Source organism: Prionailurus viverrinus, chromosome A2 (assembly GCF_022837055.1).
Source record: "Prionailurus viverrinus isolate Anna chromosome A2, UM_Priviv_1.0, whole genome shotgun sequence".
Classification (NCBI taxonomy): domain Eukaryota; kingdom Metazoa; phylum Chordata; class Mammalia; order Carnivora; family Felidae; genus Prionailurus; species Prionailurus viverrinus.
This window is the reverse complement of record NC_062562.1, coordinates 50,430,843-50,458,721: the sequence shown is the minus strand read 5'-3', so window position 1 is coordinate 50,458,721 and position 27,879 is coordinate 50,430,843. Positions and strand designations below refer to the sequence as shown.

General features: G+C 38.6%; 1 protein-coding gene and 1 long non-coding RNA gene across 2 annotated transcripts in view; one reads left to right on the top strand and one right to left on the bottom strand.

The window, feature by feature from the left end:
• LOC125156764 (uncharacterized) overlaps positions 1 to 19,824 on the top strand; it is a 28,702-nt gene extending 8,878 nt beyond the window's left edge. Inside the window, exons 2-3 of the long non-coding RNA XR_007148762.1 lie at positions 5,176 to 5,180; positions 19,813 to 19,824. This is a non-coding gene — a long non-coding RNA (uncharacterized LOC125156764). The remainder of the gene's footprint in view (positions 1 to 5,175; positions 5,181 to 19,812) is intronic.
• Positions 71 to 24,060, bottom strand: THUMPD3 (THUMP domain containing 3). The gene is made up of 11 exons (XM_047842983.1): positions 23,983 to 24,060; positions 22,420 to 22,708; positions 20,770 to 20,847; positions 12,515 to 12,988; positions 9,590 to 9,720; positions 8,695 to 8,764; positions 6,286 to 6,401; positions 2,891 to 3,001; positions 2,192 to 2,315; positions 1,837 to 2,010; positions 71 to 311 (listed from the first exon to the last, which is right to left on the bottom strand). The coding sequence occupies exons 2-10, from the start codon at positions 22,672 to 22,674 to the stop codon at positions 1,861 to 1,863; spliced, it is 1,509 nt and encodes a 502-aa protein (XP_047698939.1). The 5' UTR covers positions 22,675 to 22,708; positions 23,983 to 24,060; the 3' UTR covers positions 71 to 311; positions 1,837 to 1,860.
• Between the last annotated feature and the right edge of the window lie 3,819 nt (positions 24,061 to 27,879).

Here is a 27,879-nt window from a genome sequence, read left to right as displayed (position 1 = left end):
ATTTCAACAAATGTTTCTCTTTCTAGCCCTAGACATTGTCAGTCCTTAGGAGATAACCGTCATACTTCCATTAAACTTATGAAATCTTTTATTTTTTGTTTCCCTCAAGTTTATGGACTCTTACAATAACAGAATGTCTGGTTCATAACTTAAGTCATTTTGTGTTCAGATTCCCTTCCCTTTTCACATTCCCATGGTACAGGAGGCCTGGTTCAAGGTCACGTAACTACTTGGTGATTGCATCATGTATAGCTCCATCCCAGTTCTTCAGTCTTCAGCCCATTTCCTGTTCTGTCACCATATTAAAAAACCTAATGGGAGGAAGATAGCAAAGTGGTAGAGAGTGTACACTGCATATGTGCATCATCTTAAAATTAGTCTTGTCATGTTTTTACAGTGGTATTTCATAGAACTAAAGCTATGATGGCTCAAACCCAAGTTTGTTACAATTAAAAATTAGGCCAACATGCAAAAATATTTATTAGCAACTATGCCCACGCTGGTAGGTACTATGTCAGGCACATGGTAAACAGTGGTGACAAGAGATATGGCCCTTGTACTTTCCCAGTTCTGCAGATTACTGACCAACAGACGTTAAAATGGTGTATTAGATATGAAAGATTGTTTTATGTTGAACCCAAAATAGTGTAACTGTGCATTCTGATAGTAAAAACTCCAGTCTAGGATACACACCCCTTATAAATGTCTCATTTCTAATTCATTCTGAAGTATGGGGTAGTAGATCAGAGAGAAACCAGACTACTAGGGCTGTTGGCTATGCTGCTAGTGTGAACTCTTTCAAAAGAAAGAAGTGCTGTGTCTGAACATGAGCTATTTAAGAAGGGAATGAGTAGTACTAATATATTACTAACAGGACACTGAAAATCTAGGCTGAATGCAGCCAGAAACTCCCAAATAAACTCTGAATACTATAAAGGATCCCACATGTACCCAACCACTCTTTGTCCCAGGCAAGCACCACTGTCACAAGGACTTAATGTTCTTTTTATTTTCTACTGTCTCAGTTTTCTGCAACTGGAAAAACAGCTAAATATGAATACAGATCCAAGAGAAAATAGTATTCTCATAAAGTTTTTAATTCAAAGATACATCAGTGTGTCTGCAGTCATTTTAAAAACAAAAATACTTTTGGCAGGTTAATATGTGACTTTCTGTGCTGATAGAAAAATTAAGTTTGGCTTGTTGGTCCCATCAGTGTATTTGCTGTTTACAACAGCAATGTCCTATACTGCTAACAGTAAAATATCTGCCATTCCTTTAATCAGTCCTAGTCCTCTATTTTCATGTATTGATTTCAATAACATGCATATTTTAATTTGTAAGGCAGATGGTAAACTTTCCAGTTGGTCTTGTGAGATTTCATCTTATCATGGGGCCAACACTATTTCACAAAATGTAAATGCTTCATTTTTTTAAAGGTGAGGTAAAGCCAACTCAAAAAACTAAAGAGCAAAGCTGCATAGGCAATGCAGTGTGGCCCAAAATGTTCTGATTATGTTCTTTTCTTTTCCATTAAGCCAGGGTAGCTTTTTACCTGTACAATGGAAAATAGGAACTGCTATGAAGCCTGAAAAGAAATACTCGAAATTCAAATCCTGGAGCATTTTAGTAGCCTTTGGATCTTGAAAGCATTTTCAGTAGTAATTGCCTAGCTACTCCTTCAAAACTCCAAAGCTCTGCTTAAGACTTTCAATTCCTTTTGCTAATTAAGGTGAAGAGCTTTCGACCAATTTAATCTGCAATTTTATTAACGCTATTTTTCTCTCAAACCAAATACTACATGCTGACATTCCCAGTGTCAAGAGGCACAAATACCATAAAACATCTCTATTCTTTGCATCACCAAGGAGTTCTTTCGCCATTTTGTTCTACAGGATGAACAAAAGCTTGAGGTGTACGTTTCAGAAGATAAACTGCTGCATGAAGACCCCCTATGTTCACCCAGACGGTATGCACCTTCCGCCAAACATGTCCCATTCCGGATAATGCCTGTGTATACACAAAAAGCACAGAAGTAATTAGTTGGTCTGCTTATAGACCAACCAGAGGTCTTGTTGCAAGAAACTGGGGGGGAAGAGCAAACAAATCCTACTCAAACTAATATCCCTAAGTTTAAATTAAAAGATCCTACAGCTGCCACAGGGTGAGTCCTGGGGCTAATTTACAGCACCTTGGTAAAGCATTTCTTGTCCTGAGTAAGTAGCACAGCTCGGCCTGTCCCTGGTCTACAGACGCGGCTCATCTCCCGTAGGCAAGCTGGATAAAGGTTCCAGTTTCTCTTTTTGGAGCCCATCCTATAAAAGAAGGTCCAGTGAATCAAACACTTAACAGATAAACAACTAGGACTACATGAAATGAGAAGTGAAAAACTCATTACAGTAAGAAAATTCTCAAGCCAAAAAAGTTGTCCTTTAGAAGCCACAGCTTCACTTGTATATGCCAATGAAATGAGTGATCAGATTTAGTAAACTGCTCAGAAATAATGAATCAGATGAACTGGCTACAAAATTTTTTTGACACCTCTAGTAGTTCTCTTAATGAGTAAAATAAACATCTAAACCAAACCAATGATGAGAAAACATTTATCCTGAGAAATAGAACCAAGTTTTCCTCAACCTTTGTATAGTATCCTGTAATTCAACAATGGGCCAGGAAGTGGATTAACCTGTGACAGTCAGATCAAAATGTAGTTACTTCATGAGTTCTCAGAAGAAACAAATTGGGTGAATCTATCATATAATTTGTTTTATCATTTCATAATTCTTAAGTGAATAGAATAAGTTCAAAGAAATGAACAGATTTAGAAGACAAATTCAGTACTAGTTTAACAAGTGAAGGTAAAACTAATCTTTTAAAAGCCAAGTCCCACCTTTTTCCAAATGGCATGTCTGTTACAATAATGTCCACAGAACCGGTTCTCAATGGCAGATTGCAGATATCCCACTGAACAGCATCTATGGGCAAGCCCCAGGACACTTTGCTATGGGGACAAAGGAAAGATGCCTACTCTGAAGTATGAAATCTAAAAACATTTCTGAAGAGACTGATATAAAGTAGAAAATGCTACTAAAATGATAGTGACAAACATTAACTTAAACAAAAATTTCAAAGCAGAATGTCGGAAGAACGCATACAGTCATGTGATAAAACTTTTATGATGACAAAATCTAATGATGATTTAAAAAGCAGTTAAGATTGGTTTTCAAAAGATGTCTGGTTTCATCTACAACTTAAGAAAAACTAAAGGGGTAAACAAGATTGCAACACAAAGAACTGTAAAGATGGCAACAGTAATGAGGCAGTAAATTATATAACTGAGAATGTAAAACATCGATGCACACAGGAATAAGATTATGAGATGACACCTCTATAGTTTGGTAAGTCTCGGTAGTAATAACAGGAGACCTAAAGAAACAGATATGTAAAATTAGTAGATACAGAGATACTTGTTTGAAAATTAAAGAACATGTATTCTACTATAAAAAAATAAGGCAAAGAAAAAGGCTGAAAAAACAGATGACAGAAGATAAGGACTATAGTAAATGAAATAAATTCTCATTAAGTCAAAGCCATTGGTATGAAAAAACACAAAAGACAGTAATGCACAGGCTAAGAATTAAAAGCAACTCAAGGATTATGAGTAGAAATCAATTATTATATTCAGAGTTAGTGAAGAACTTAAAATGTACAATAAAGGCACTCACTCCATAATGGGGAGAAAAAAAAGCACAGATAACGAAAATATCAGTATTGGGGCGCCTGGATGGTTCAGTCGGTTAAGCGTCTGACTCTTGACTTCAGCTCAAGTCATGATGATCTCAAGGTTTGTGAATCTGAGCCATGTTTGGGATTTTCTCTCCCCGCCCCTCCCCCACTTGCTTGCTGTCTCCCTTAAAATAAGTGAATGAATTAAAAAAAAATGAGTCTTATAATCACAGGCACGAATAACTGCAACAAAATAAGAAATGAGGAAAACAATATTAAAAATCTAGATAGACTGATACAAATAGTACAGGTAGAATAGACAAAAAAGGTACAGAGGGCCTGAAAAGCAATTAAGATAAAATATTTAGAAAACACAAAAGAAATAATTTGCTTAAAAATATTTATCACATTTCAAAAAAAACTGGTGACTACTAAGCCCTAAGAAAATTTCGATAAACATGAAACAAAATGTACCATAGAAACTCATCACAATAAAACAAATGTAAAAATGAATTAAAACCTTTCAACTACTTATGTATAAAAAAATGATCTAAACCCTTGCTATTTAAAGTAGGACCACAGCCCAGCAGCATCAGTATTACCCATAAGCTTGCTAGGAAACGCAAACTCCCAGGTCCCATGCAAAACCTACTAAATCAGGACCTGTAGTTAACAGGATCCCCAGGTGACTCATGTGCAACATTCAAGTTTGAAAAGCACTGCCCTAAACAACTAGATCAGAGAGACAAGTACACAACCAGGAATTTAAAAAGAAAAATAGAGAATTGTCAAAATCTATAGGATATGGTCAACAACATTGATAGCCTGTAACTTAAGCTTTTAGGTAACAAATTTAAAAAACCTCAACAGGAAATAGGAATGAAAAGCATTAGGCATAAACTCACAGAACAGTATATGAAAGAACTAAACGAAGCACTGATGATTCTAATCTAAAAGGGGGAAAAAATAGCAAAGAAGAGGATAACTGACAAACAGACATAAAACAATATGAGGCATACCATGTACAATAAATACATAGTATAATACATGAATAAATATGTGTAAGTAATATCTGCATCAAGTGACTATATGTATTTTAAAACCCCTGATTTCACTTACAAACAGAAACCTCACATTAAGGAGGCAGCTGTTTTTAGGTTTGGTATAATGATGTCCCTGGGCCGTGTATTCAGAATGTGGAGCATCTGTATGTTTGAACAAATCTGCTGATCACTCACTACCTATTCTTGCCACTTTATAAGAAAGTGAAGGGCACCAGCAGAGGAGACGAGAGAAACAATTTTATGATGAGGCCTCTGATGATAAATAGAAAACCAAGTGGCATTTCAACCAATTCTTCCCATAGATGGCCCAAACTAAAAGGATAGTGAGAGGCTGGCACAGGTGGTGGCACTGAATATAATCTGGAGTAGTGAGCCAGGGCTTAAGATACAGTAACAACATACAGCTCAGATAAAAACCAAAATTTCCCAGAGGCCAATGGACTTCCAGTGCACAGATATCAAAAGGATACAGTTGGAGAAGGACCTTGGACTATTTTGCTTGCAGAAGAGTGGATTTGGAGTGGGACAGGAAGAAGGGGAGTTTTAGTAACTCTTCAAATATCTGATGTCAATCACTGTGTGACCCAGAGATAAGATTTTTCTTTATGGATCCCAGTGGAACTACAAAAAGTCTATAGAAGGTACAGAAAGAAATTCAGTTCACTAAAAGATACGACTAGCACTCAAAGCTGTGCAAAGACCAAATTGACAGCCTCCAGAGAAAGTCATTACAGATGGTTACACGGACTGGAAGGCCACTGGCAGGATCTCCTACAGAACACTCAGGTACTGTGGAAATGGCTTTCAGGTTTCTTCTAATTCTGAGACTGCTTTAAAGTGCCAAATAATAGAGGAAAGGCTAAATGGACTGTAGTATTTCTACACAATGAAATAGTATGCAGTTATTAAAAACAGACTATATAAAGATATTCAAAGTGTTTGAAAATTTGTAAAAACTGAAATAAGTCAACACAATATTCTTCCACTATTTGGGAAAAAAGATACATGAATAAGGAAAGAGAAGACAGAAATAAACATAGTTGCATTAGGGTGGGGAAATTATAGTTAAATAAAAAAAACATGTTCTAAGTTATTTTCAATAAACTTTTTTTTTTTTTTTTTTAATTTTAACGTTTATTTATTTTTGAGACAGAGAGAGACAGAGCATGAACGGGGGAGGGTCAGAGAGAGAGGGAGACACAGAATCTGAAACAGGCTCCAGGCTCCGAGCGGTCAGCACAGAGCCCGACGCGGGGCTAGAACTCACAGACCATGAGATCATGACCTGAGCCGATGTCGGATGCTTAACCGACTGAGCCACCCAGGCGCCCCTCAATAAACGGTTTTAAAATTTAATGGAATCTCACAGTATTCATTTTGGTTATGAGGATGTCACCATGACCATGCACTGGGGATATTAATTCATAAAGTCGGTAAGAAAAGTGATTGTGTAAGCCTAAGAAATGGTACAAAATCTTTTAAATTAAATTTTTACCCTTCTTTAATTTGGCTCTTGGTCAATAAAGATGAGATGTTATTTGCTGCTCTATTCACAGCCAACGGATTATTATCACCAGCAATATGATAACAGTTAGACCATTCAGTAGCCCCCTAAAAGACAATAGTATATATTAAAACCAAAGTAGCAAACTGTAAAAAAAAAAACCCAAAAATGATTAAAGGGAAAATAATTTCAACTGAATGTCAATAAACTAGACAATCAAACCAATAACCCAATGCTTTTCTTAAGTGACAGAACACTGCATGTTGTGAACTTTGCTATTCCCCTTGCTTAAAAAGGCCTTCTGTTCTTTCTCACTTGCTGAATTCCTACCTATCTTTCAAGACCTAGTTCAAATGTCATGCCCTCTCACATCAACCCCAACTCTCCAAGCTGCCTCTCATTTGCCTCCCCACCTCAAAGCATTTTGTACATACTCTGCCACTGTACTTCTTTTTAATTATTTCTGTACTTGTCTGCTTCTCAAGGAATCTCCCTAAGGACAAGTCTCGTATTTTATTCAATCCCTCAGCCAGCAATGTCTGGCACATAGTAGGCATTACAGACCTAAAATACAAACACGGTTTGAAAATGTAACCAAATTAAAGTGACCAACCTATACCCTTTGTGATCACAGAATTTTATAGAATCTGATATATTAGAATATTTGAAAATTTCAAAATAAAATGTAATAACCATGGCACAGACCTCTGAATGACAACCACCACATCCCTGAAAGGATTTTGTAATGTTAAGTCAAAAACATGTGAACAGATCATAAATACCAATCTTACATCTCATCTGTGGAAGGAGGTGACACACTACCCTAGGCTGAACAATGTTCTAGGTAGATTAACAGAAGGTGTCTGACATGAAAGTTCTGCCCTCTAATATTTAGGACTCTTCTTTTGTAAAGAGTAATAACCCATATCCACGGACACAAGGCTTCATCACCTTTTCTTTTGCCCACACACTTGAGGGTGATGTAGAAAGGACCCTCAGAATTTGATGAAAGCCTTTCAGATGATTGTGATTCCCCAACACTCATTTTTTTGGTCTAAACGTGTTTAGATTTTCAGCTTCTTTTGAAAGAGATGAATTTTATAGAACTTGCAAAGTTTTAAAGAGTACTTTAGATCAGGTATTTTATACTATGGTGAACAATTCTGTATACATACCCTGTCAATTCCTTTCATACTTCATTCATTCTGATTATATATCAGCTTCGTTTTTTCAATATTGACATCCTCATGTCTACTCTTAGGTAGAAATGCCTCAATCTTTTTTTAATCTTTTTCAGCTGGAGGGGGGGCTCTTCTGGACTCTCTCTAGCTCTGTGGTGTATTTCTTGACATTTTGTGACTTTCCATGCTATTTCAGACATAGACACGTCATGGTTTAATGCTAGAGAATAACACTTTGCTTTGTTCCCAGAATTTTTCTTCACAGCAACTGAGTTTTCTCTGTGTGCATTTCTTTAGCGAGAGTCAATTTCTCTAGCTCACACTACCAGAAAATAGTAGTCTTTTAGACTATTAAAGATTTCCTTCTGGAATTTCAACTCCCAGATGAAACATGTCATTTTCTAACTGTAGTTTAGATTATTTTTCCCTATGTGGCTGCTTTGGACTGTCCAGATTCTGCCCACTCACAGAATGTGTGTATCTTCTTCAGTATATTCCCGCTGGCTTTAAGTATACTGTATGTAAGAACATACCATGATTCATAACTTTAAGTAATTTTAAACAGAAGTACCCTCTTCCAAATTATTTGTAAAAGTATAGATAATACTGATTCAAGGAGACTCAGTCTCTTGTTAAATATTCTCCACTTAGAAAATGCCTTTCTATCCCTTGCTTTACAGTTTTTGAATCTTCTCAGTATCAGTAATTTTGAAAACTATTTAAGGGCATTTGATGTGTGACCCTAATTGTTAGACTTCGTAAAAAATCTAAATAACATGCATAGGTTTCTGTTTTACAACTATATTTACTCCCTCTAAGAACCTAAGTGGGTTAAGAAGCATAATCTCACTTTATAGAGATGAAACACCTTCCTCCAGTTTATTGCTTATGCCTTCAATATCTTTTCTGTTCAAGTCTACCAACTTGTCTTTTATAGAAAAGGGACTCACCAGTTTGTAATTATCAGCCTCTGCTACAATCCATGGAGTAACCATCACTTATAATCTATCAGTCCTTAGCTAGTTGTAATAGGTGGTTATATCCTTCACACAAAAATTCGAGCTTTACTACTATAATTCTTTATTTTTTATTTTTTTAAATTTTCTTTTAACACTTTTAGGTCCACTGACCCCATGCTGGTGATTTCATAATTTGCCCATTAGTTCCAGAACACTTGATATATCACATGCTTATCTAAAAGGTAAAGAAAAGTTATTACCTCTATTGGTATTGCCCCTGTTCCACACATCGGATCAACTATTATATCAGTAGGTTGAGGAGCACAGAGCCTATAGGAAAGAAAATAGCTTATATAAAAAGACTTCAATCAATAGCTGAGACTTTCACACAGACTATTCCTGAAGCTGTAAGATCAAGGACCTATTATGTTAGCATAAAGTAACACCAATCAATATTCATTTTAAAAATCAATTTGTAATTATAGGCTGACTCTATATCCTAGAGCTTAAAAAAAATTACATATAAGGGTGCCTGCGTGGCTCAGTCGGTTGAGTGTCCGACTTCGGCTCAGGTCATGATTTCACAGCTCTTGAATCACAGCTCTTGTCCAGGCTCTGAGCCTGCTTGTGATTCTCTCTCCTGCTCTCTCTCTGCCCCTCCCCTGCTCACATTTTCTGTGAGTAAATAAATAAACTTAAAAACAAAACAAAACAAAACCAAGAAAATTAAGAGGGCCTGGGTGGCTTGGTTGGTTGAGTGTCCAACTCTTGATTTCAACTCAAGTCATGATCTCATGGTGGTGAGACTGAGCCCCACATAGTAGGGCTCCATGTATTGACTATGGAGCCTGCTTGGGATTCTGTCTCTCCCTTTCTCTCTGCCCCTCCCCTACCCACATGCACGTGTGGGTCGCACATTCTCACTCTCTCAAAATAAACATTTAAAAACAAAGCTGAGACAGTAGTTAAATGATATTTTCAGGACCACAAGGAATCAACATGGGATATAAGAGAAAGAAAGAGACTATTACCTTTTTATCCTGTTGTTTACCCACCAAAATCCAACACAGTACTTCACAAAAAATTAAAGTGTTTTAAAGGGAAAATTCAAACCAAGATGTCACTTTAATCTAGATGGCAAACCCATTCTCTTACCTGAGCATCCCATAGGCAAGAGTAGATCTCAGAGTTGTAGGTCCAAAATGTGTGATATTTCTTCGATGGAGACTCTCTTCTGTCAATGCAATGCCCACAACAATTTCATTATCATGGATGTTCAAAAGAACCTATAATAAAAGACAGAATAAAATAGGGGCGCCTGACTGGTTCAGTTGCTAGAGCATGCAACTCTTGATCGTAGGGTTGTGAGTTTGAACCCCACGCTGGGTGTAGAGATTGCTTAAAAATAAAACCTTTAAGACAAATAAAAATCTACTACCACCACAAATTAGTTTTCTTCTTTTTGAACTTCATATAAATGAAATAATCTAGTCTATACCACTTTCAAATTTTTAAATCTATTTTAATTTTTGGGGCACCTACGTGGCTTAGTTAAGCGTCCAACTTTGGCTCAGATCATGATCTCACAGTTTGTGAGCCCTGCATTGGGTTCTGTGCTGACAGCTTAGAGCCTGGAGCCTGCTTCAGATTCTGTGTCTCCCTCTCTGTCTCTCTGCCCTCCCCTGCTTGCACACGCTCTCTCTCCAAAATAAATAAATACATATTAAAAAGAAAGAATATTTTTTTTTCATTCGTTATAAGTTAGCTATAACCAGATAGTCCCTGGAATTTTACAATACCAACATATTTTGAAGGTTTATGGCTTAACATTCATTTTAACTTTTTGAAAAAGTTCAAACATACAGAAATACTACTAGAATACTTGCACAATGAACTCTTAAATAAAATGTACCCTTCACTTAGATTAACCAACTGTTAACAATGTGTCACATTTGCTTTATCACCTATTGTTTTGTTTTTTTAAATGACTTAATCATGCCTGTGACTATTTTATCCTATTGTTTTTCTAACACACAGTGAAATATATTCAAGTAACAATAAAATGTTCTCCAGTCTTCCACGTAACATGATCTTTTCTCTTAATTTTTTTTTTTTAACGTTTATTATTGAGAGAGACAGAGCATGAGCAGGGAAGGGGCAGAGTGAGAGGGAGACACAGAATCTGAAGCAGGCTCCAGGCTCCGAACTGTCAGCACAGAGCCCAACGCGGGGCTTGAACTCACAAACCATGAGATCATGACCTGAGACGAAGTCGGACGCTTAACCAACTGAGCCACCCAGGTGCCCCAACATGATCTTAACAATAGCAGCAGCATAGGCACTTATCTATCACTTCCTATGTGCAAAACACTGTACTATACACTTTACATGCATTACCTCATTTCAGATTCACACTCTCCAAACCATATATTTTTTTAATACGTATTTTTTAAGTTTTTATTTAAAAAAAATTTTTTTTCCTTTAACATTTATTTATTATTGAGAGACAGACATAGTGTGAGCAGGGGAGGGGAGAGAGAAAGACACAGAATCTGAAGCAGGCTCCAGGCTCTGAGCTGTCAGCACAGAACCCGACGTGGGGCTCGAACTCACAAACTGTGAGATCGTGACCTGAGCCGAAGTCGGTCGTTTAACCAACTGAGCCACCCAGGCACCCGTAAGTTTTTATTGATTTATTTGGAGACAGAAGAGAGAGTGAGCAAACAGGGGAGCGCCAGAGAGAGAGAATCCTAAGGAGTCTCTGCACTGCAAGCATGGAGCCCAATGTGGGGCTCAAACCCATGAACCGTGAGATTATGACCTGAGCTGAGATCAAGAGTCAAACGCTCAACTGACTGAACCACGTAGGGCTCCCCCATGCTAGGTATTTTTTTTAATTTATTTTTAAAATTTATTTTAATTAATTTAAATTAAAATTAATAAAATTTATTTAAATTATTTTATTTAAATTAATTTTTTAATTAATTTATTTTTTTATTGACTTGGTAAACTATATTGTAAACTATATTAAAGTATAGTTTACACACAATGTGACATTAGTTTCACGTGAGCCAGGTATTATTATTATCTTCCTTTTAAAGATGAGGAAATTGAGGCACAAAGAGGTCCTCTTACTTGCCCCAAGTCTTACAGCATTTAAGTAGGGATTTGAACCCAGGCAGTGCAGCTTCAGAATCTGTGCTCTGAGCACTGCACCCCCCATCCCTGCTGCTAACTTTTCAACATTACTGTCCTAATAGCCTAGTCATTCTCATAACACCTATTACACGATAAAAAGGAATGGGGAATTATTCTTCTGATTTGATATGCAAGGAAAGCGTACAGAGAGAGTAAGTTACTTGCCTAGATTCAAGTTTCCCAAAAGCAACAGAAAATGACTTCTTGGAAAAAGTGTTGGCTGCTAGAGGCCTTTTGAACTGTCAGAGATTGTAAAGGCTACTAAGCATGGCCCACATGTGAATCAAGAGTAAGTATGCTAAAAGAGGCATGTGAGTGTATCAATCTAGCAGTATTTAATAAAGAGCTGGCTGTGGATGAGAATGAGCAATGATGCTCAACCTCCTTGTAAGAGGCTGGGGTTTGCTTTAAAAACGTACTCCACTTCTTTTCAGTAGTAAAACTCTACAACCAAGACATATAAAAACAAAGTAACTGTTTTAATTCTGGTTGGATTTTACAATCTGAAAGTCCATATAACGTAAAAAGTACTAGATGAGAAAACTCAAGTCTTAATAACTCCCATCTATCTACTGAGCACTTACTATATACCAGGTACTGCACCAAAAACCTAAAATGTATTATCTCATTTAACTTTCAGGACACACTTACAGGTATATACTATTACTGGCTCCCTTTGAAACAGAGGCTCAGAAACAATATCTTGTCCAAAGTTATGCAGTTGTAGATTCTAAATCTGAATCAAGATGTCTGCCCATGCTCTTATTAACCACACCCTGTTAGCTATGTGGTCGCAATTTAACTGCCCATAAAAGTGGTTAGTCTGAAAATGCTATGTGTCTGTGATGGCCTTCTTGAATCATCACAATCAGGGGCACATACCTCCACATCAAAGTTGGTCATGTCAGCCTTCCACTTAAAATAATCTTGAACACCACCCCCAAAATCTCTTGCAGCCTCATTTGAGGAAAAGCAGTGTTTTTCTCCTGCCCTGTTGCATGTGACTCTAAACTTCAGCACCTCAGGAGTTTCTTCTTTTGAGCCTTCATCAGTCTCATCTTTGCAAGATGCCAAATCATCCCCTACTAATGTTGATATCTCTTCTTTAATGGCTGGATTTTCGTAATAGTCTAAAATACGGGAATCTAAGGTTTTGTTGGTGAATCCTTTTTTATCATCCCTCTCATCTGCTTTATCTCCTTGTCCATTATCAATCTTCTCTTTACTTGAATTCTGATTTATCTTTTTGCGCTTTGTTTTTTTTTTCTTGAAACTGGTGTTAACATTCCATACTTTTAAAGGTTCTGACCATGGAAGCTTCCCAGCCAACTCTTCAAAATCCTTTAAAACTTCTTCCTGTGAAAGACAGAGAATGATGAAATCCATGCACTTCTCACCACTTTCATTGAACAAATCTCTACTCAGCCTATAGATGCTGGAGGTGGTAGGAGTGCAGAACAAAAGAGGAAATAGGTAATGCCTACAATTAAGGAAATTAAAATCTCATTGAAAATTAAGATACACAAATTAAGCCACTAATACATAATACAAGATAGAATAGGAGATCAGAGGTTGGGCTTCAAGATTAAAATGTAAGCAGTCAGAAAGTATTAACGATTACCTCTGGATAGGAGAAGTGGGTGGGTAAAGACAGGGGAAGGAGGGCAACTTAGCTCTCACTGACTGACCTCCTTCTGAATTTTGTGCTGTGTAAACACACTATTTTTTTTTTTTTATTGACAGAGAGAGAGCACAAGTGGGGGAGGGGCAAAGAGAAAAGGAGACACAGAATCCAATGCAGGCTCCAGGCTCCGAGCTGTCAGCACAGAGCTCCAACTCACAAATTGCGAGATCACGACCTGAGCCGAAGTCGGACGCTCAACTGACTGAGCCACCCAGGCGCCCCCACACTACTTTTAAAAGTAACACTCTTTTAAAGAGCAATAGTTTTTAAAAGGGACAACAAAGCAAAAAAAAAAAACCAAAAAAAACCCACAAAAAAAAGTAAAAACAACCTTAAGCAGTTAAAAACCTATCTATCCAATTTCTAAATAATGTCTAGAATCATCTTTTTATATATTTTTTTAACGTTTATATTATTTTTGAGAGAGAAAGAGAGCGTGAGCAGGGGAGGGGCAGAGAGAGGGACAGTCACAGAATCCAAAGCAGGCTTCAGGTTCTGAGTTCCGAGCTGTCAGCCCAGGGTCCGACATGGGGCTCGAACTCATGAACCATGAGATCATGACCTGAGCCGAAGTTGGACACTTAATTGAGCCATCCAGGCACCCCTAGAATCATCTTTTTAAAATGTAAATCTGATCATGCCCCTCCCTTCCTTAAAGTCCCTCAACAGCTTCTCACTGCACATAAAAAAATCTAAATTCCTTAAAAAGCCCAATATAGGGGCGCCTAGGTGGCTCAGTCGGTTAAGCATCCGACTTCAGCTCAGGTCATGATCTCACAGTCTGTGAGTTCGAGCCCCGCATCAGGCTCTGTGCTGACAGCTCAGAGCCTGGAGCCTGTTCCGGATTCTGTGTCTCCCTCTCTCTAACCCTTCCCCGTTCATGCTCTGTCTCTCTCTGTCTCAAAAATAAATAAATGTTAAAAAAATTAAAAAAAGGGGCGCCTGGGTGGCACAGTCGGTTGAGCGTCCGACTTCAGCCAGGTCACAATCTCGCCGTCTGTGAGTTCGAGCCCCGCGTCGGACTCTGGGCTGATGGCTCAGAGCCTGGAGCCTGTTTCAGATTCTGTGTCTCCCTCTCTCTCTGCCCCTCCCCTGTTCATGCTCTGTCTCTCTCTGTCCCAAAAATAAATAAAAACGTTGAAAAAAAAAATTAAAAAAAAAAAAAAGCCTAATATAATCTGACCTCTGCCTATTTCTCTTACATCACCTCAGGACTGTTCTTTTTACCTCTACTTAGAAGATAATTGCTTCACATGGTCTCTGTACTGCTGGCTCCCTTGTCATTATTTTGTGTAACATTTATTTCTTTTTGAGAAAGATAGAGAATAAGCAGGGGAGGCAGACAGAGAGAGAGAGAGACATAGAATCCGAAGCAGGCTTCAGGCTCCAAACTGTCAGCACAGAACCCAACATGGGGCTCGCACCCACGAACTGTGAGATCATGACCTGAAGTCAGATGGTTAACTGACTAAGCCACCCAGGCGCCCCTCGCCTAGTCATTATTAATAGTAATTTAAAAGGCATATCTTCTGAGAGACCTGCTCTTCATAAAGCAGTCCTCTCAAGTCATTCTCTTCCCATTCTCTTTACAGAGCTAAGCATTATCTGAAGTTACCAGATTTATGTTCTGTTCGCTATCAAAGCTTCTCCCAGAAGAGGGTGGAAAGGACCTTACCTGTCTTGACTACTTCTATAAGCCACATGCCTACAACAGCGCATGGCACACAATGCATGGTTTTCAATAAACAGCTGCTGGATAATATGTGATAAAATGTTAAAATGTGTGGCGCAGAGCCATGCCATCCAGTACAGCAGCCATTAGCCACATGTAGCTATTGAAATTGAAATGATTTAAAATTAAAAGCTCAGGGGCACCTGGCTGGCTCAGTTGGTAGGGCATGTGACGATCACATGAGTCATGAGTCATGAGTTCAAGCTGTACGTTGAGCTTAGAGGTTACTTAAAAAAAAAAAAAAAAAAAAACCAACTCAGTTTCTCAATCACATTAGCCACATTTCACACACTAATGGCTAGTGGTTAGTGCTGGACAGTAGACCTAAAACATTCCCATCAGAAAGTTCTATTGCAGAGTGCTGGTATATCCAAAAATGGTACTGAACATCAAGTTAGAAAGAGGTCAATGTTCACTGATGGAACTGAGACTTGAAATGGGGATGAGGTGAGTGAAGGCTTTCATACTACTTGAAACCTGATGAAATAATGGTAAATTTCAGGTTTGGCAAATTCAATTCTATATACAAATTATTTCTCCATAAAAGGCATCTATAGGTCTTGGAGATTTAATATAATGGAGAACACTAGTATAGCCCCTTTCTTTCTCTAGACACCATTCTAAACACCACCAACAACAGAAATACCAACTTTATCTTTTTAAGTTTTTTTAATATTTATTTTTGAGAGAGAGAGAGGGAGAGAAAACATGAGTGGGGGAGGGGCGAGAGAGAGGGGGACAGAGGATCCGAAGCAGTCTCTGTGCTAACAGCAGAGAGCCCTATGCGGGGCTCAAACTCAGGAACCCTGAGATCATGTCCTGACTCGAAGTCAGACACTCATCCAACTGAGCCACTGGGGTGCCCCACCAACTTTATCTATAGATAAAGTAGAATCTATATGATACCTATAACCTTGAACCATAATATAACAATTCTAACGTAAGATTCCCAAGTGCAGTGAAGGCCAAACAGAGGTATAGGAAGACACCAGACAAAGGTCTCAGACAAAGGTCAGAGAAGTCTACAAAGAAGTAGCAAAATAAACTCTCCTTTGGAATAGCAGGGCAAGTATATATACTGACAGAAGGAGCTTCCTTGAACTTCATCTGTAACAAGAATACACAGGGGAGAGAAATGGAAGCTGAACAAGGAATCTTACAGACATGATCTATTTGCTGGAAACAGTGTCGATGAGGTAGAGCTGGGGAGAGATGTTCTACACTGTAAATAACCCTGAAACTGCTGATCCCTTCAGGCTAGAGAGACGTAATGGTTAAAAGAACTTATGCAATAGTATGGAAATTATACCTCAATAATGCTGTTTAAAAAAAAAGAAGGAAGGGGAGACGGCAGGGGTGGGAAAAAAATTTAAATAAGGAAGGAAGAGAGAACTCATTCATCTACAACCAAGAAGGAACTTCACAGTGAAGCAGGGGAATTTCTTGCTGGCCTGGAACAGTTCCTGACTTCTTCCAGAAGAACCTCCTAACAATAGCAGGTCCAAGAGGAACTTCCTCATTCACAGATGACCAATCATCAAAAGTTATCAGCACAGCACTTATATGAACATAAGAAAGGACAAAGGAGGAAAGAAACAGAAAAACAAAGGGAGCAGACAAAAACAGGGACCAGAAAGATGCCACAGAGCAGTTGAAAACTTTGACCAATGGGGCGTCTGGGTGGCTCAGTCGGTTAAGCCTCCGACTCCTGATTTCAGCTTGGGTCATGATCTCACAGTTTGTGGGTTTGAGCGCAGGCAGTCAGTGCAGAGCCTGCTTGGGATTTACTCCCTCTGCCCCTCCCCCACCCATGCTTGTTCTCTCCCTCTCTCTCAAAAATAAGTAACAAAAAAACCTCAAAAACTGTGATAAAACAAAATAAAAAATGTAATGAGGAAATACCTTTGTAAAATAAGAGCTCCAAGCGGAGATATAACAGTGGAAAGGAGATGAGGTAAGCCACCATAAAAAGATGAAACAGGAGCTCACAGATGTCAAAGAATAAGTGGAATAAAAAAAAAAAAAAAACACCGCAAAATGAAGACCATATGGAAAGCACTACATATAAAAGACACTGATGAAAACACAGTATAAGTAATGTAGAGAAAAGTAAAGCAAATACAGTGGAAATAAGCAAAAAGTATACAAAGAAAATGATAAAATATGAAACAAAGTCAGGAGACCCTGCATATGTACAACTGGTTTATCTCTGAAAAGGATCTGACACAATGAAACAAAAAGTATTTTAGGGTCACCTGTCTGGCTCAGTGGGTGGAGCATGTGACTCTTGATCTCAGGATCACGAGTTCCAGCTCCATATTGGGTGTAAAGCTTAATAAAAAAATAGTAACTCAAGAAAACTTTCAAGAAATGTATGTGGATGTGAACTTCTCTATAGACTGACATGTCTTGACAAGGAATTATCATGAGACATATCCTGGTGAATTTATGAGACTTCAGAGATTAAAAGTAAAATCTGGGCATGAAGCAAAAGTATCAAAAAAGCAACAAGTAAGGGGGAAAAATATCAAGATAGCTTCAAAAATTTTTCATGGCAACATTTAACACTAGAAGAAAATGAACACAGCCTACGGTATTTTTCAGGAAGAAAAGCATGACTCAAATTTTATACTTAAACTATTCATCAAATATAAAGGTGAAAAACAATCATTTCTGAACTACTGCCATTCAAGTGATAAAAAGAAAACTGGGATTATGACTACAGACAACACTTAAATATTACAAACTGGAAGGTAGCTGGAGGCGAAAGGAAAGAGGAGATGCTGATATCCTCCTCCACCAAGAGATTAAAGGGTATGGGGTGCCTGGGTGGCTCAGTCAGTTAAGCGTCTGACTTTGGCTCAGGTCATGATCTCACTGTTCATGAGTTCAAGCCCCGCATCGGGCTCTGTGCCGTCAGCTCGGAGTCTGGAGCCTGCTTCAGATTCTGTCTCCCTCTCTCTCTGCCCCTCCCTGCTCACGCTCTCTCTGTCTCAAAAATAAAGATAAAAAAAAAAATTAAAAGAGATTAAAGGATAGAAATTTAAGCATACAGATCAACACTAAGATGAGTAATAAAACTTCAGGGGGAAAAGGAAGGAGGGGAGAGTTAAACTATCTTATTAATGAGAAAAATGACCCTACAGGTAGTGCCTGGCTGGCTTAGTCAGAAGAGTGTGCAACTCTTGGTTTGGGGTCATCAGTTCAAGCCCCACATGTGCAGAGATTAAATAAATGGAACTTAAAGAAAGAAAAATGACCCTCAGATTAAATACACGCAAGGATGTACAGAAGATATTTGTTCAACCACCATAGTAGCAACAGTCTGAAAAAACCTGATGTCCTAAATAGGGGTGATTAAATTAAGATGTAGTGAAATCTAGTGATGATATTGGCATGCTCTTCAAGATATAGGAGAAAAAGCACAGCACAGAACAGTATATATGGTATGTTTCCATTTGCGTAAGTAAATAAAATGCACATATTTATAAAATATGTCTAGAAGAATATCCAAGAAATTGGGAATGATTCTTGCCTCCAGGGAGGGAACTGCATTGTATGGAGATATAGGAACAAACATTTCCACTGCGTATCCTTTTTGGTCTTTACAATTTCCCCTAAATTACCTAGCTTAAAAAAAAAACATATAAAGTACAAATGTTAGCTTTTTGTTTTTTTTAAACAGGTTAATCAATTCATGATATTATCTGAATACTTAAAAAGGAAAGGACCTATCAGGATGCTAATCAAGGCTTTTTATAAGACATGGGAAAGTATAATGCTACAGCGAAAATGACAGTCAACAAAAAGCAAGAAGCAAATCTTTATTTACTTACTTTTTAAAGTCTTTTGGCTTTGTTTTTTTAGAGAAAGAGAAAGAGAAAAAGTAGGGGAGAGGGGCAGAGGGAGAGAGAGAATCCCAACCAGGCTTTTCACACTCAGTACAGAGCCCGAAGTAGGGCTCGATCCCACGACCCTGGGATCATGACCAGGGTGGGATGCTGGCACCCAGGCGTCCCAAGAAGCAAATATTTAAAAATAAGCTTTTACTGGGGCATGGTGCAGGTAAGTCCTCAAAGTGAAAGGCTAAATCATTTTTAATGGTCACACATATGCCCTTGCATAGTTCTGAAAATCTACCTTAATCCTTGCTGCTCTTCTTTTGGGACTTTATCAGCAACCTCTTCTGGCAGTTAACTTACAAGGCTACTCTGCAAAGCTGGCTCATATAGAACCATTACATAGTATCAAATTCACCTCCAATTAGAGATCAAACTGCACAAAGTAATACAAAAATATTAATAATGCTGTAAAAGCAAGAATTTAAAGTGAAACTTCACAGGGTTTTTAATATTTTTTAATAGTTTTTAAAAATGCCTGTTAGCATTTACTCATGTATAGAATTAGCTATTAAAATTTCCAAATACTAAGCAGCAAAAATTTTCAGCAGCTGCCTGTTATGTCTAGTTTCATAGACATGATTCAGTTGACAATGATTATCAGAAGTCTGCAAGATTATACTACTAGTGCTGAAAGTTATATTCTTAATAAAATTTTAATCTATTTTCAGTTGGAAATCTTTTAGGTCTGTTTTTATTTTTTCTAGGCTGTGGGTTCACATCACTTTGACTGGTTATTGAATAATGCTTCGGAAATCAATCTGTTGCCAATAAATAAAAATCAGAGAATCAGGCAGTATATCATGGATTTAAAAGACACAGTGTTTCTAATATAAGCAATAAAACTGATAGAAAAGTTTTCAAGCATCTGACTCTGGAAACCTGACTAAAAAACAATGTGGAAAAATACTAAGACCTTACTGAAATCTTTTTTTCAAACTTCAACTTAGGCAGCATATCAATATTTAGAAATCAGATGCTAAATACAAGTTGGAGACAAAGCTGTTGCCTTAACAAGTAAAGGAGTATTTACATATTAGCTATATTTCAAAATATGATGTTAGAGAAGGTAACAGTTCTACAAAAGAAAGAACTGTGAGAGAGTGTTATTTGTAGACGACTCAGTCACTTAATCTTTGATTCATAGCCTGGAAGCAATTCTACTCTAAAACCATGTATGTCAGTAAAGCTAATCTAAGGTATGTATCTTTTGGTAAGAAAGTCACACAACTTATTTTATTTCTTATACACTTTGATGTTTTTCTATATTGACTTTCACTTACTTGTTTTTTTGTTATTCTCTCATCTTTTTAAAAAAGAAGAGTAACATATAACATTATTTTAGTTTCAGGTATACAACATGATTCGATATTTGTATATATTGTGAAAGGATCACCAACCAATGTCTAGTTCATATCTGTAACCACACATAGTTCTAAAATGGTTTTTGTGATGAGAACTTTTAAGATCTACTCTCTTAGCAACTTGCAAATATGCAACACAGTATCTTTAGCTATAGTCATTGCTATACATGCTATGTATATAATATAGTCAAAGCTCTACATTACATCTCCATGTAATTTTACATGGTATAAATTTGTACCTTTTGACCCTTTCCACCCATTGTGTCCACTACCCACAATATTGATTTTTTCAAAACAACTTTTGAGATGGACTGTCCACCAATCTCTGAATTTTATTATAAAAGCCTCCCAGGATTCTAGATTATAAAAGCAGTAGTAGTGCTAAATGTTAGAATGCAAAAAGTGGAAATAATCTCTTTGGGGAGAGACTGAAAGTCAGCTACTGTGGGAAAACTCACCTTTGTTTCTTTGAACTGGTAATCTTTAAACTCCTTAACAACCACAAATAAGTTATCAACTGATCTCAGACAATGAACCTGGGGGAGGGAAAAAAATGTTAGAAACAAATTTATGAGAAAGCTTTTGAATCACACAAACTATCAATATTTAAATAAAAAAATGGGGAAGGGGAGCGCCTTGGTGGCTCAGTCAGTTAAGCATCCAACTTGGGCTCTGGTCAAGATCTCGCGGTTTGTGGATTCAAGCCCTGCAAGGGGATCTGTGCTGAAGCTCAGTGCCTACAGCCTACTTCAGATTCTGTGTCTCCCTCTCTCTCTGCTCCTCCCCCACTCGTGCTCGCGTGCACACACGCTCTCTCTTTCTCTCTGAAAAATAAACATTTTACAAATTTAAATACAAAAATTAGGGGCGCCTGGGTGGCACAGTCGGTTAAGCGTCCGACTTCAGCCAGGTCACGATCTCATGGTCCGTGAGTTCGAGCCCCGCGTCAGGCTCTGGGCTGATGGCTCAGAGCCTGGAGCCTGTTTCCGATTCTGTGTCTCCCTCTCTCTCTGCCCCTCGCCCGTTCATGCTCTGTCTCTCTCTGTCCCAAAAATAAATAAAAACGTTGAAAAAAAAATTAAAAAAAAAAAAAAGAAAAATTAAATACAAAGATTTTAAAATAGGTAATACCTATAATTTGTATTTTAACTTTTCTCATCTCCCCAGTCTCCCATGTTTTGGGTTCCCCATTAGCTTCTATACTCCTACAGAAAAGGAAAAAGGAAGATGGAAGGATAGCTTTAAAATGTTACCTGGGAAACACAGGTTTGGGGGAGAAAGGAAAGATGAAGACAGTCAAGTGGGGCTTTACTGTATATTTCTCTCATGGCTCTCTAGGGTACACTGTATCCTGTGCAGTGGTTAAGAGCACAGGGCTTGAGCTCCAGCTGTGATTACGGAGTGACCCTGGGCCAATTACTTATCCCTAAGCCTAACGATTAATGAGGACAATAATAGCACCTATCTTCTCAAAGCTGCTAAGGTTATGTACTAAGATACTGGGTGGAAAATATCTGCTTCCCATCCATCCCACAAATATTTACTGGATTTCTACTACATGCCAGACACTAAGAGCATGGGAGATTTCAGCCAAAACAAAAACTCAGAAAATTCCTGCTCTCATGATGCTTATATGGTTATGAAATACTGGTTAGCTTTTATTCTAGTGGAATGGCAGTTTGCTGACCTTCACTTCTCCATTTCAATGATTCCTAATTACTTTTGAGCAAGTATTTCTTTCACACAGATTAAAAGAAAAATCTCTCCTTATACACTTCATCACCAAAGTCTACACTTCAGCTAAATGCCGAAGTAAATAAATTCAAAGATGTTTGGCAGATATTCAGAATTTCTTCAAAAGTCACAAAGGATTCTTTCTGGTGAAATTCATCCTCAGGAAATATTAAGATCACTTCTAAAAATATAGCAAATCTACTAGTCAAATTCACAAATCAGTACCAAATAGAAAATGCAGTAATACTTTAAAATAACCAGATTTGAGGCAGAGTAAAGAAAAGCAAAAAAGATTCAAGAGGGGTCTGTAAATCACAAAGTAATCATAAAATGACCCTTTCAGAAAACTATTTTTAATATTGCTTCATTCAAACCTGAGCCAGACTTTCCACTGAAATGTCAAAATATATCTTGCCCCGGTCTTTGCTGATTTTGCACGATGACCCCAATTTCTCTCTCACTTCATCTGCAGCTGTTTGCTCAAAACCGGTAGGTACAGTGGCTCCAATAGTGACTTGGAGGTGCTCAGACTCACTTCTGGGAGCACTTTCTGTCACTTGTATAGACCTCTGGTTCCCATGAAGGTTCACATTCAGAAGTTGGTTAGTGGCTTCTTGAACATCAGACATGTTGGCAGTGCTTCCAAGATTCCTAATACAGTCCCTTTAAAAGCAGTACAGAAAAGAAAAAAAGATAGCGCCTAAACAGTATCACCTCATAGTTCATCTATAAATAAAAACACCTGCTTTGGAGGGCTGGAAGAACAAGGCCACACAACTCTTACCGCCATATTCATTCAACATGCCTGAATCAATATTCACTGAAGATAAAAGGAATGAAGAACATGGGCACAGAGGGTAAGATGTAAACTGTGATATTACTAAACAAGCAATATGCTGAGGAAGAAAAGGAGACAGAGGAATAGGAGTATTTCCATAGCATGCAATGTTTGGTTTGCGATCATCTGTATTAACAGCCAGCTCAATTCCCAAACAAAGGCTGCTAGAGCACATTCAAATATAGTTCCAAATCTAGTCCTTTTTCAGCTGGCAGTTCAGAATATGCGCCTGTGGAACTGCAGACATGGGTCTGAATTCACGCTCTCACCATTCACAGGGTGAATGGCCTAAAACAAGTTTACTCTTCTATGCTTCAATTTCCTCATCTGCAAAATGGGAATTAAATAATACCTCTCTCCTAGAGTTGTTGGGAGATGTAAGGGACAAGAACATACTGCCAGACCCATGACTAAAACTTGCTATTAGGATATCTATCTTTCTCCTATGAAGTGGACAGGCACTCATGCGTTTAAAAATGATTAACTGAACATCTAGGATCTAATGGACTGCAAATGTTTGAATGCCTACCACAGGCCAAGCTCTGGGATCCACGGGCAGAAACAGTATATGAAATATCTGAAACAGTAAGCCAATATCCTGTATCTGAGCAAAGAGGGGGGGCTGGGGGGCGGGATTTAGAGAGGTGGGAGGTGGGGATCAAGAGCTCTCATCAGATTCTCAAAGGCTTCGTGACCCAAAACAACTTAAGTAGGCACAGAGTACCCACACTGTACAGTTCTGTGCCGGGACAAGCAACAATGTATATACACTAATAAAAGTCAGTTCCAGCCCTTAAGGAGCTCATAATCCCTGTGAATACAACTTCCATCTTCTAATTAAAGCAGCTGAAGCCCACGAAAGGACATATCCCACCCAAGGTCAGAGAGAGCCGATCAGTGACGCTGGCTGGAATAAAACCCACGTCTCTGGACTCCCACGCGTGCGGGTGAAGGCCTAGCAGAGGACAAAAAGGGATCCACAATAGGATCGGGCTGAAGTCCAGCTCGGTGCCGGCTCGGGTCGCAAGACAAAGGTCACCCCTCCCTCCCGAAGGTCGCCAGCGCCACACCCGGCCACTCCCACCAGCCGCCCGGTTACCGGTAGCCAGCGCAGACCCTTCCTGATGCGGCAACCCGCCAGCCCAGCGCGCCCAGGTCACGCCGCCGGAAGCCGCCTGGACTGCCCCGGAAACGGAAGTCAGGGGGCGCCGTCCCAGAAGCTCTGAGCTAGGGACGGGCCCTGGCGATAGTCGTGGAGAGAGCAATACGCGCCTGAAGGTCTGTGCGCGCTGACGCCGGGCAGGTGGGTTAGTAGCTGTTGCAGTTGGGGGCAGAATCTTCTACAAACCGAACTTGGAAAGCCCCAGACTTCGTGGTCTGTCATCATAGTAGCTAACATTTATAGCGTGCTTAGCCATGCCAAACACTGCGTAGGGCTTCACCTCATTTCATTGTTCCAACAGCTTTTTGAAGTGGCACGGAAAATTCCAGGTTTAAAATCGGAAAATCTGAGTCTGAAAGAGGTTACATGCCTTGCTGAAAGTTCCAGGCTCAGCACGTTAGAAGCAGAACTGGGTTTTGAACCTGATGGTGTCACTCCAGAATTCTTTCTCATCAGATCTGAGTCAGTGTTGTTCAAACTAGTCCCTGCGTTATATATTGCCTTCACTACTTTTGTCTAATTGCACTTTTGTTTACTTAATATTTTTCTTTAGATATATATTTTTAACTTATTTTAGAAGGAAACGTGTGCAACTAAACAAAAATAACCCAATTTAAAAATGGGCAAAGGCCAGGGGCCCCTGGGTGGCTCAGTCGGTTGAGCATCCGACTTCCGCTCAGGTCATGATCTCTCAGTTTGTGAGTTCGAGCTCCGTGTGGGGCTCTGCGCTGAGAGCCTGGAGCCTGCTTCAGATTCTGTGTCTCCCTCTCTCTCTGCCCCTTCCCTGCTCATAGTCTGTCTCTCTCTGTCTCTCAAAAATGAATAAAAGTTTTTAAAAAATTAAAAAAAATAAAAATGGACAAAGGCTTCAATATTTCTCCAAATAAATACACATATGGCCAATAGTCACATGAAATGATGCTCAACATCATGAAGAAAATGCAAATTAAAGCCAAAGTGAAATACCTATTTTAGTGGCTAAATTTTTTAAACAATGGACAGTTGCAAGTTCCAGTAAGTATGTAGAATAATGGAGCATGTGTTGGTGGTGGCAGCGCAAGATGATACAGCCACTTTGTAAAACAGTTTAGCTTTTCCTCAAAAAATTAAGCAGAATTGGGGCACCTGGGTGGTTCGGTTAAGCGTCTGACTTCGGCTCAGGTCATGATCTCCGGTTTGTGAGTTCTAGCCCCGCATTGGGCGCTGTGCTGACAGCTCGGAGCCTGGAGCCTGCATTGGATTCTGTGTCTCCTTCTCTCTCTGCCCCTCCCCCACTTGTGCTCTGTCTCTGTCTATCAAAAATAAGTAAATGTAAAAAAAAACTTTTTTTTTTAATTAAACAGAATTGGGGTGCCTCTGTGGCCCAGTTGGTTAAGCATCTGACTCTTGGTTTTCAGTTCAGGTCACACTTTTTGGGTTCAAGCCTCACGTCAAGCTCTGCACTGACAGTGCAGAGCCTGCTTGGGATTCTCTCTGTCCCTCACTCCTGCTCCTTCCATGCTCCCCGCACCCCGCGCCCAATAAATAAATAAACTTAAAAAAAAGTTAAACAGAATTACCACATGACTCAGCAATTATACTCCTAGATGTATACCCAAGAAAACTGAAAAACAGATGTTCAAACAAAAACTAGTACATTATGTGGCTAAAACATTGTTTGTAATAGCCCCAAAGTGGAAACAAGTCAAATGTTTGTCCATCAGCTGATGAACAGGTAAAGAAATGTGGTTTAAATATCCATACAGTAAAATATTATTCAGTCATGAAGAGAAATGAAGTACTGTACTGATTCATGCTACAAAATGGATAAACCTTGACATTATGCTAAGTGTGAAAAGACTAAGATTCTCTTAGTATGAAATGTCCAGACTAAGCAAATATATAGACACAGAAAGATGAGTGGTAGTTTAGGGCTGGAAAGAGTGAGGATATTGGGGGTGGTAGCTAAAGGGTATGAGGTTTTTCTGGGGTGGGGGTGATGAGAATGTTCTGAAATTGGATAGTAATGATGGTTGTACAGCATTGTGAATATACTAAGAAACTGTACAGTTTAAAATATTTAAAATAGTGAATTTTATGTTATGTGAATTTTATCTCAAAGGAAACTTTGGTCCCATGGGAAACTCATCTGGAGTTTCTTCCAATGCAAAATGATACTTCTTACTTAACAGTTATTGCAGGATTTAAATGAGATTAACATGTTACCAGTCTCCTAATTGAAGTAGACAATGCCCCTAAAAATAGTACAATGAAAACAAGGTTATTAAAATTCTGGCCAGATACTATTTGCTGCAAAAGGCTCTGAATAGACTCTAAATATGAGGCCGTTCTCTATTCTCTAAAAGGATAATTTATCAAGTATCAGAGATAAACTAGCACTAAATGAGGCTTTCTTGACATAAGAAGGATTAAAATATTGAAAAGAAAAGATTATTTTATCTGATTCAATGTTATTTAATGCATACCTTTATACTATGTAAAATCATTTATAAACAGATTTCACACTTAGGGAAGCATTGCTCTAAGGCATATTATTTGCCTGTGGAATCATGTTAGGTGTCATTTAAGTGACAGCATTTATTGAGCAGCTATTACGTGTCCGGAATTCTTTTAGGCACTAGGGATACAGCAGTGAAAAATTCTTCTAGAGCTTATACTCTAATGGAAAATACAGACAATACAGGAAACGCATAACATTCCTGACATGATGAGAATAATGGAGAAAAATTAAGCAAGTTTGGGTAATGGAGAGTGCTGGAGAGATGGAGGGGAATGCTTACTTTATATATCAGGTGGTTAGGAAAAGCTTCTTTGATAAGGTAACAAAGTAGAGCCTGAAGGAAATGAGAGAGTAAGCTACTTGAATATCTGGGAGAAGAGCATTTCAAGCAGAGGTCAAGAGGATGTTCAAAAGGGTCTGGGAAGATCTAGGAGATCAGTGCGGCTGGGGAGGAGTGGATGAAAGGGACAGAAACAGAGGATTAGGTGGGGTGGATACAACATATAGGCCACTGTTTTACGAATTATCAAGCATTCAAAAAGGATCACTCTGGCTGCTGCATGGGCAAGGATGGAAACAGTTACCAGACTATTTCAGTGGTCCAAGTGGAAAATAATAATAATGGCTCAAATTAGAGTATTAGTGGCTGTGGTGAGAATTGTCAAGTTCTGTTGTATTTTGAAGGATGACCTATCATTGCTGGTGGATTGGATGTGGTTTTGAAAAGAAGGTAAAGGGTAAGCGTCAGACCTGGTCAATTTGCTGGTCTAAAGTGCCCTACTCTTGGGGGATGCCTGGTGAAGAACTGCTGAAACGCTGTGAAGGAAGTAAACATGGACAACTTTGCTCTTTAAAGTTCTGATTCTGATTTATTGCAAAGAATTTTAGCTTATATCAGAAAAACCCTGATATCTACTGTAAAAGTATTGACTAAAGTGGATCCTTGCTCCAAGATGCCAGTTTGGATAAGTGGCGTATATGAGTGGGAATAGAAGCCTCTAATTTCTTTCTAACTGGCCGTAGTGTTATGTTAAACTGAAGTGACCTCTATGTTATTAAGCACATGATTAAATTTGGTAATTCCCATTCAGATATAGTGACACAAATTAAGAATTCGGCAATAGTTGTTCCCATGAACTCTGATATGTGTTTCACCCTAATAGCTGTCTATTCTTGCCTATTTTTAAGGCTAAGACAGAGTCACAGTTAGAGAGTCAAATAGTACAGCTACTCCCCAGCCCAGCCCAGCCCCTTCCTTTGCTCTTTTACAGAAGCGAGAACTATTAACTATTTCTTCCTTCAGTTCACATGGTGACTTCCTCCATGTCTCTAAA

Bases quoted from the DNA above. Each gene is read 5' to 3' on its own strand.
- THUMPD3 (XM_047842983.1), bottom strand. From the start codon at position 22,674: ATGTCTGATGTTCAAGAAGCCACTAACCAACTTCTGAATGTGAACCTT. The intron at 9,721-12,514 runs GTATGTGCCCCT...CTTTTATTATAG, and splicing joins TGACCAACTTTGATGTGGAG to GTTCTTTTGAACATCCATGA. The intron at 6,402-8,694 runs GTAATAACTTTT...ATTGTCTTTTAG, and splicing joins CAGGGGCAATACCAATAGAG to GGGGCTACTGAATGGTCTAA.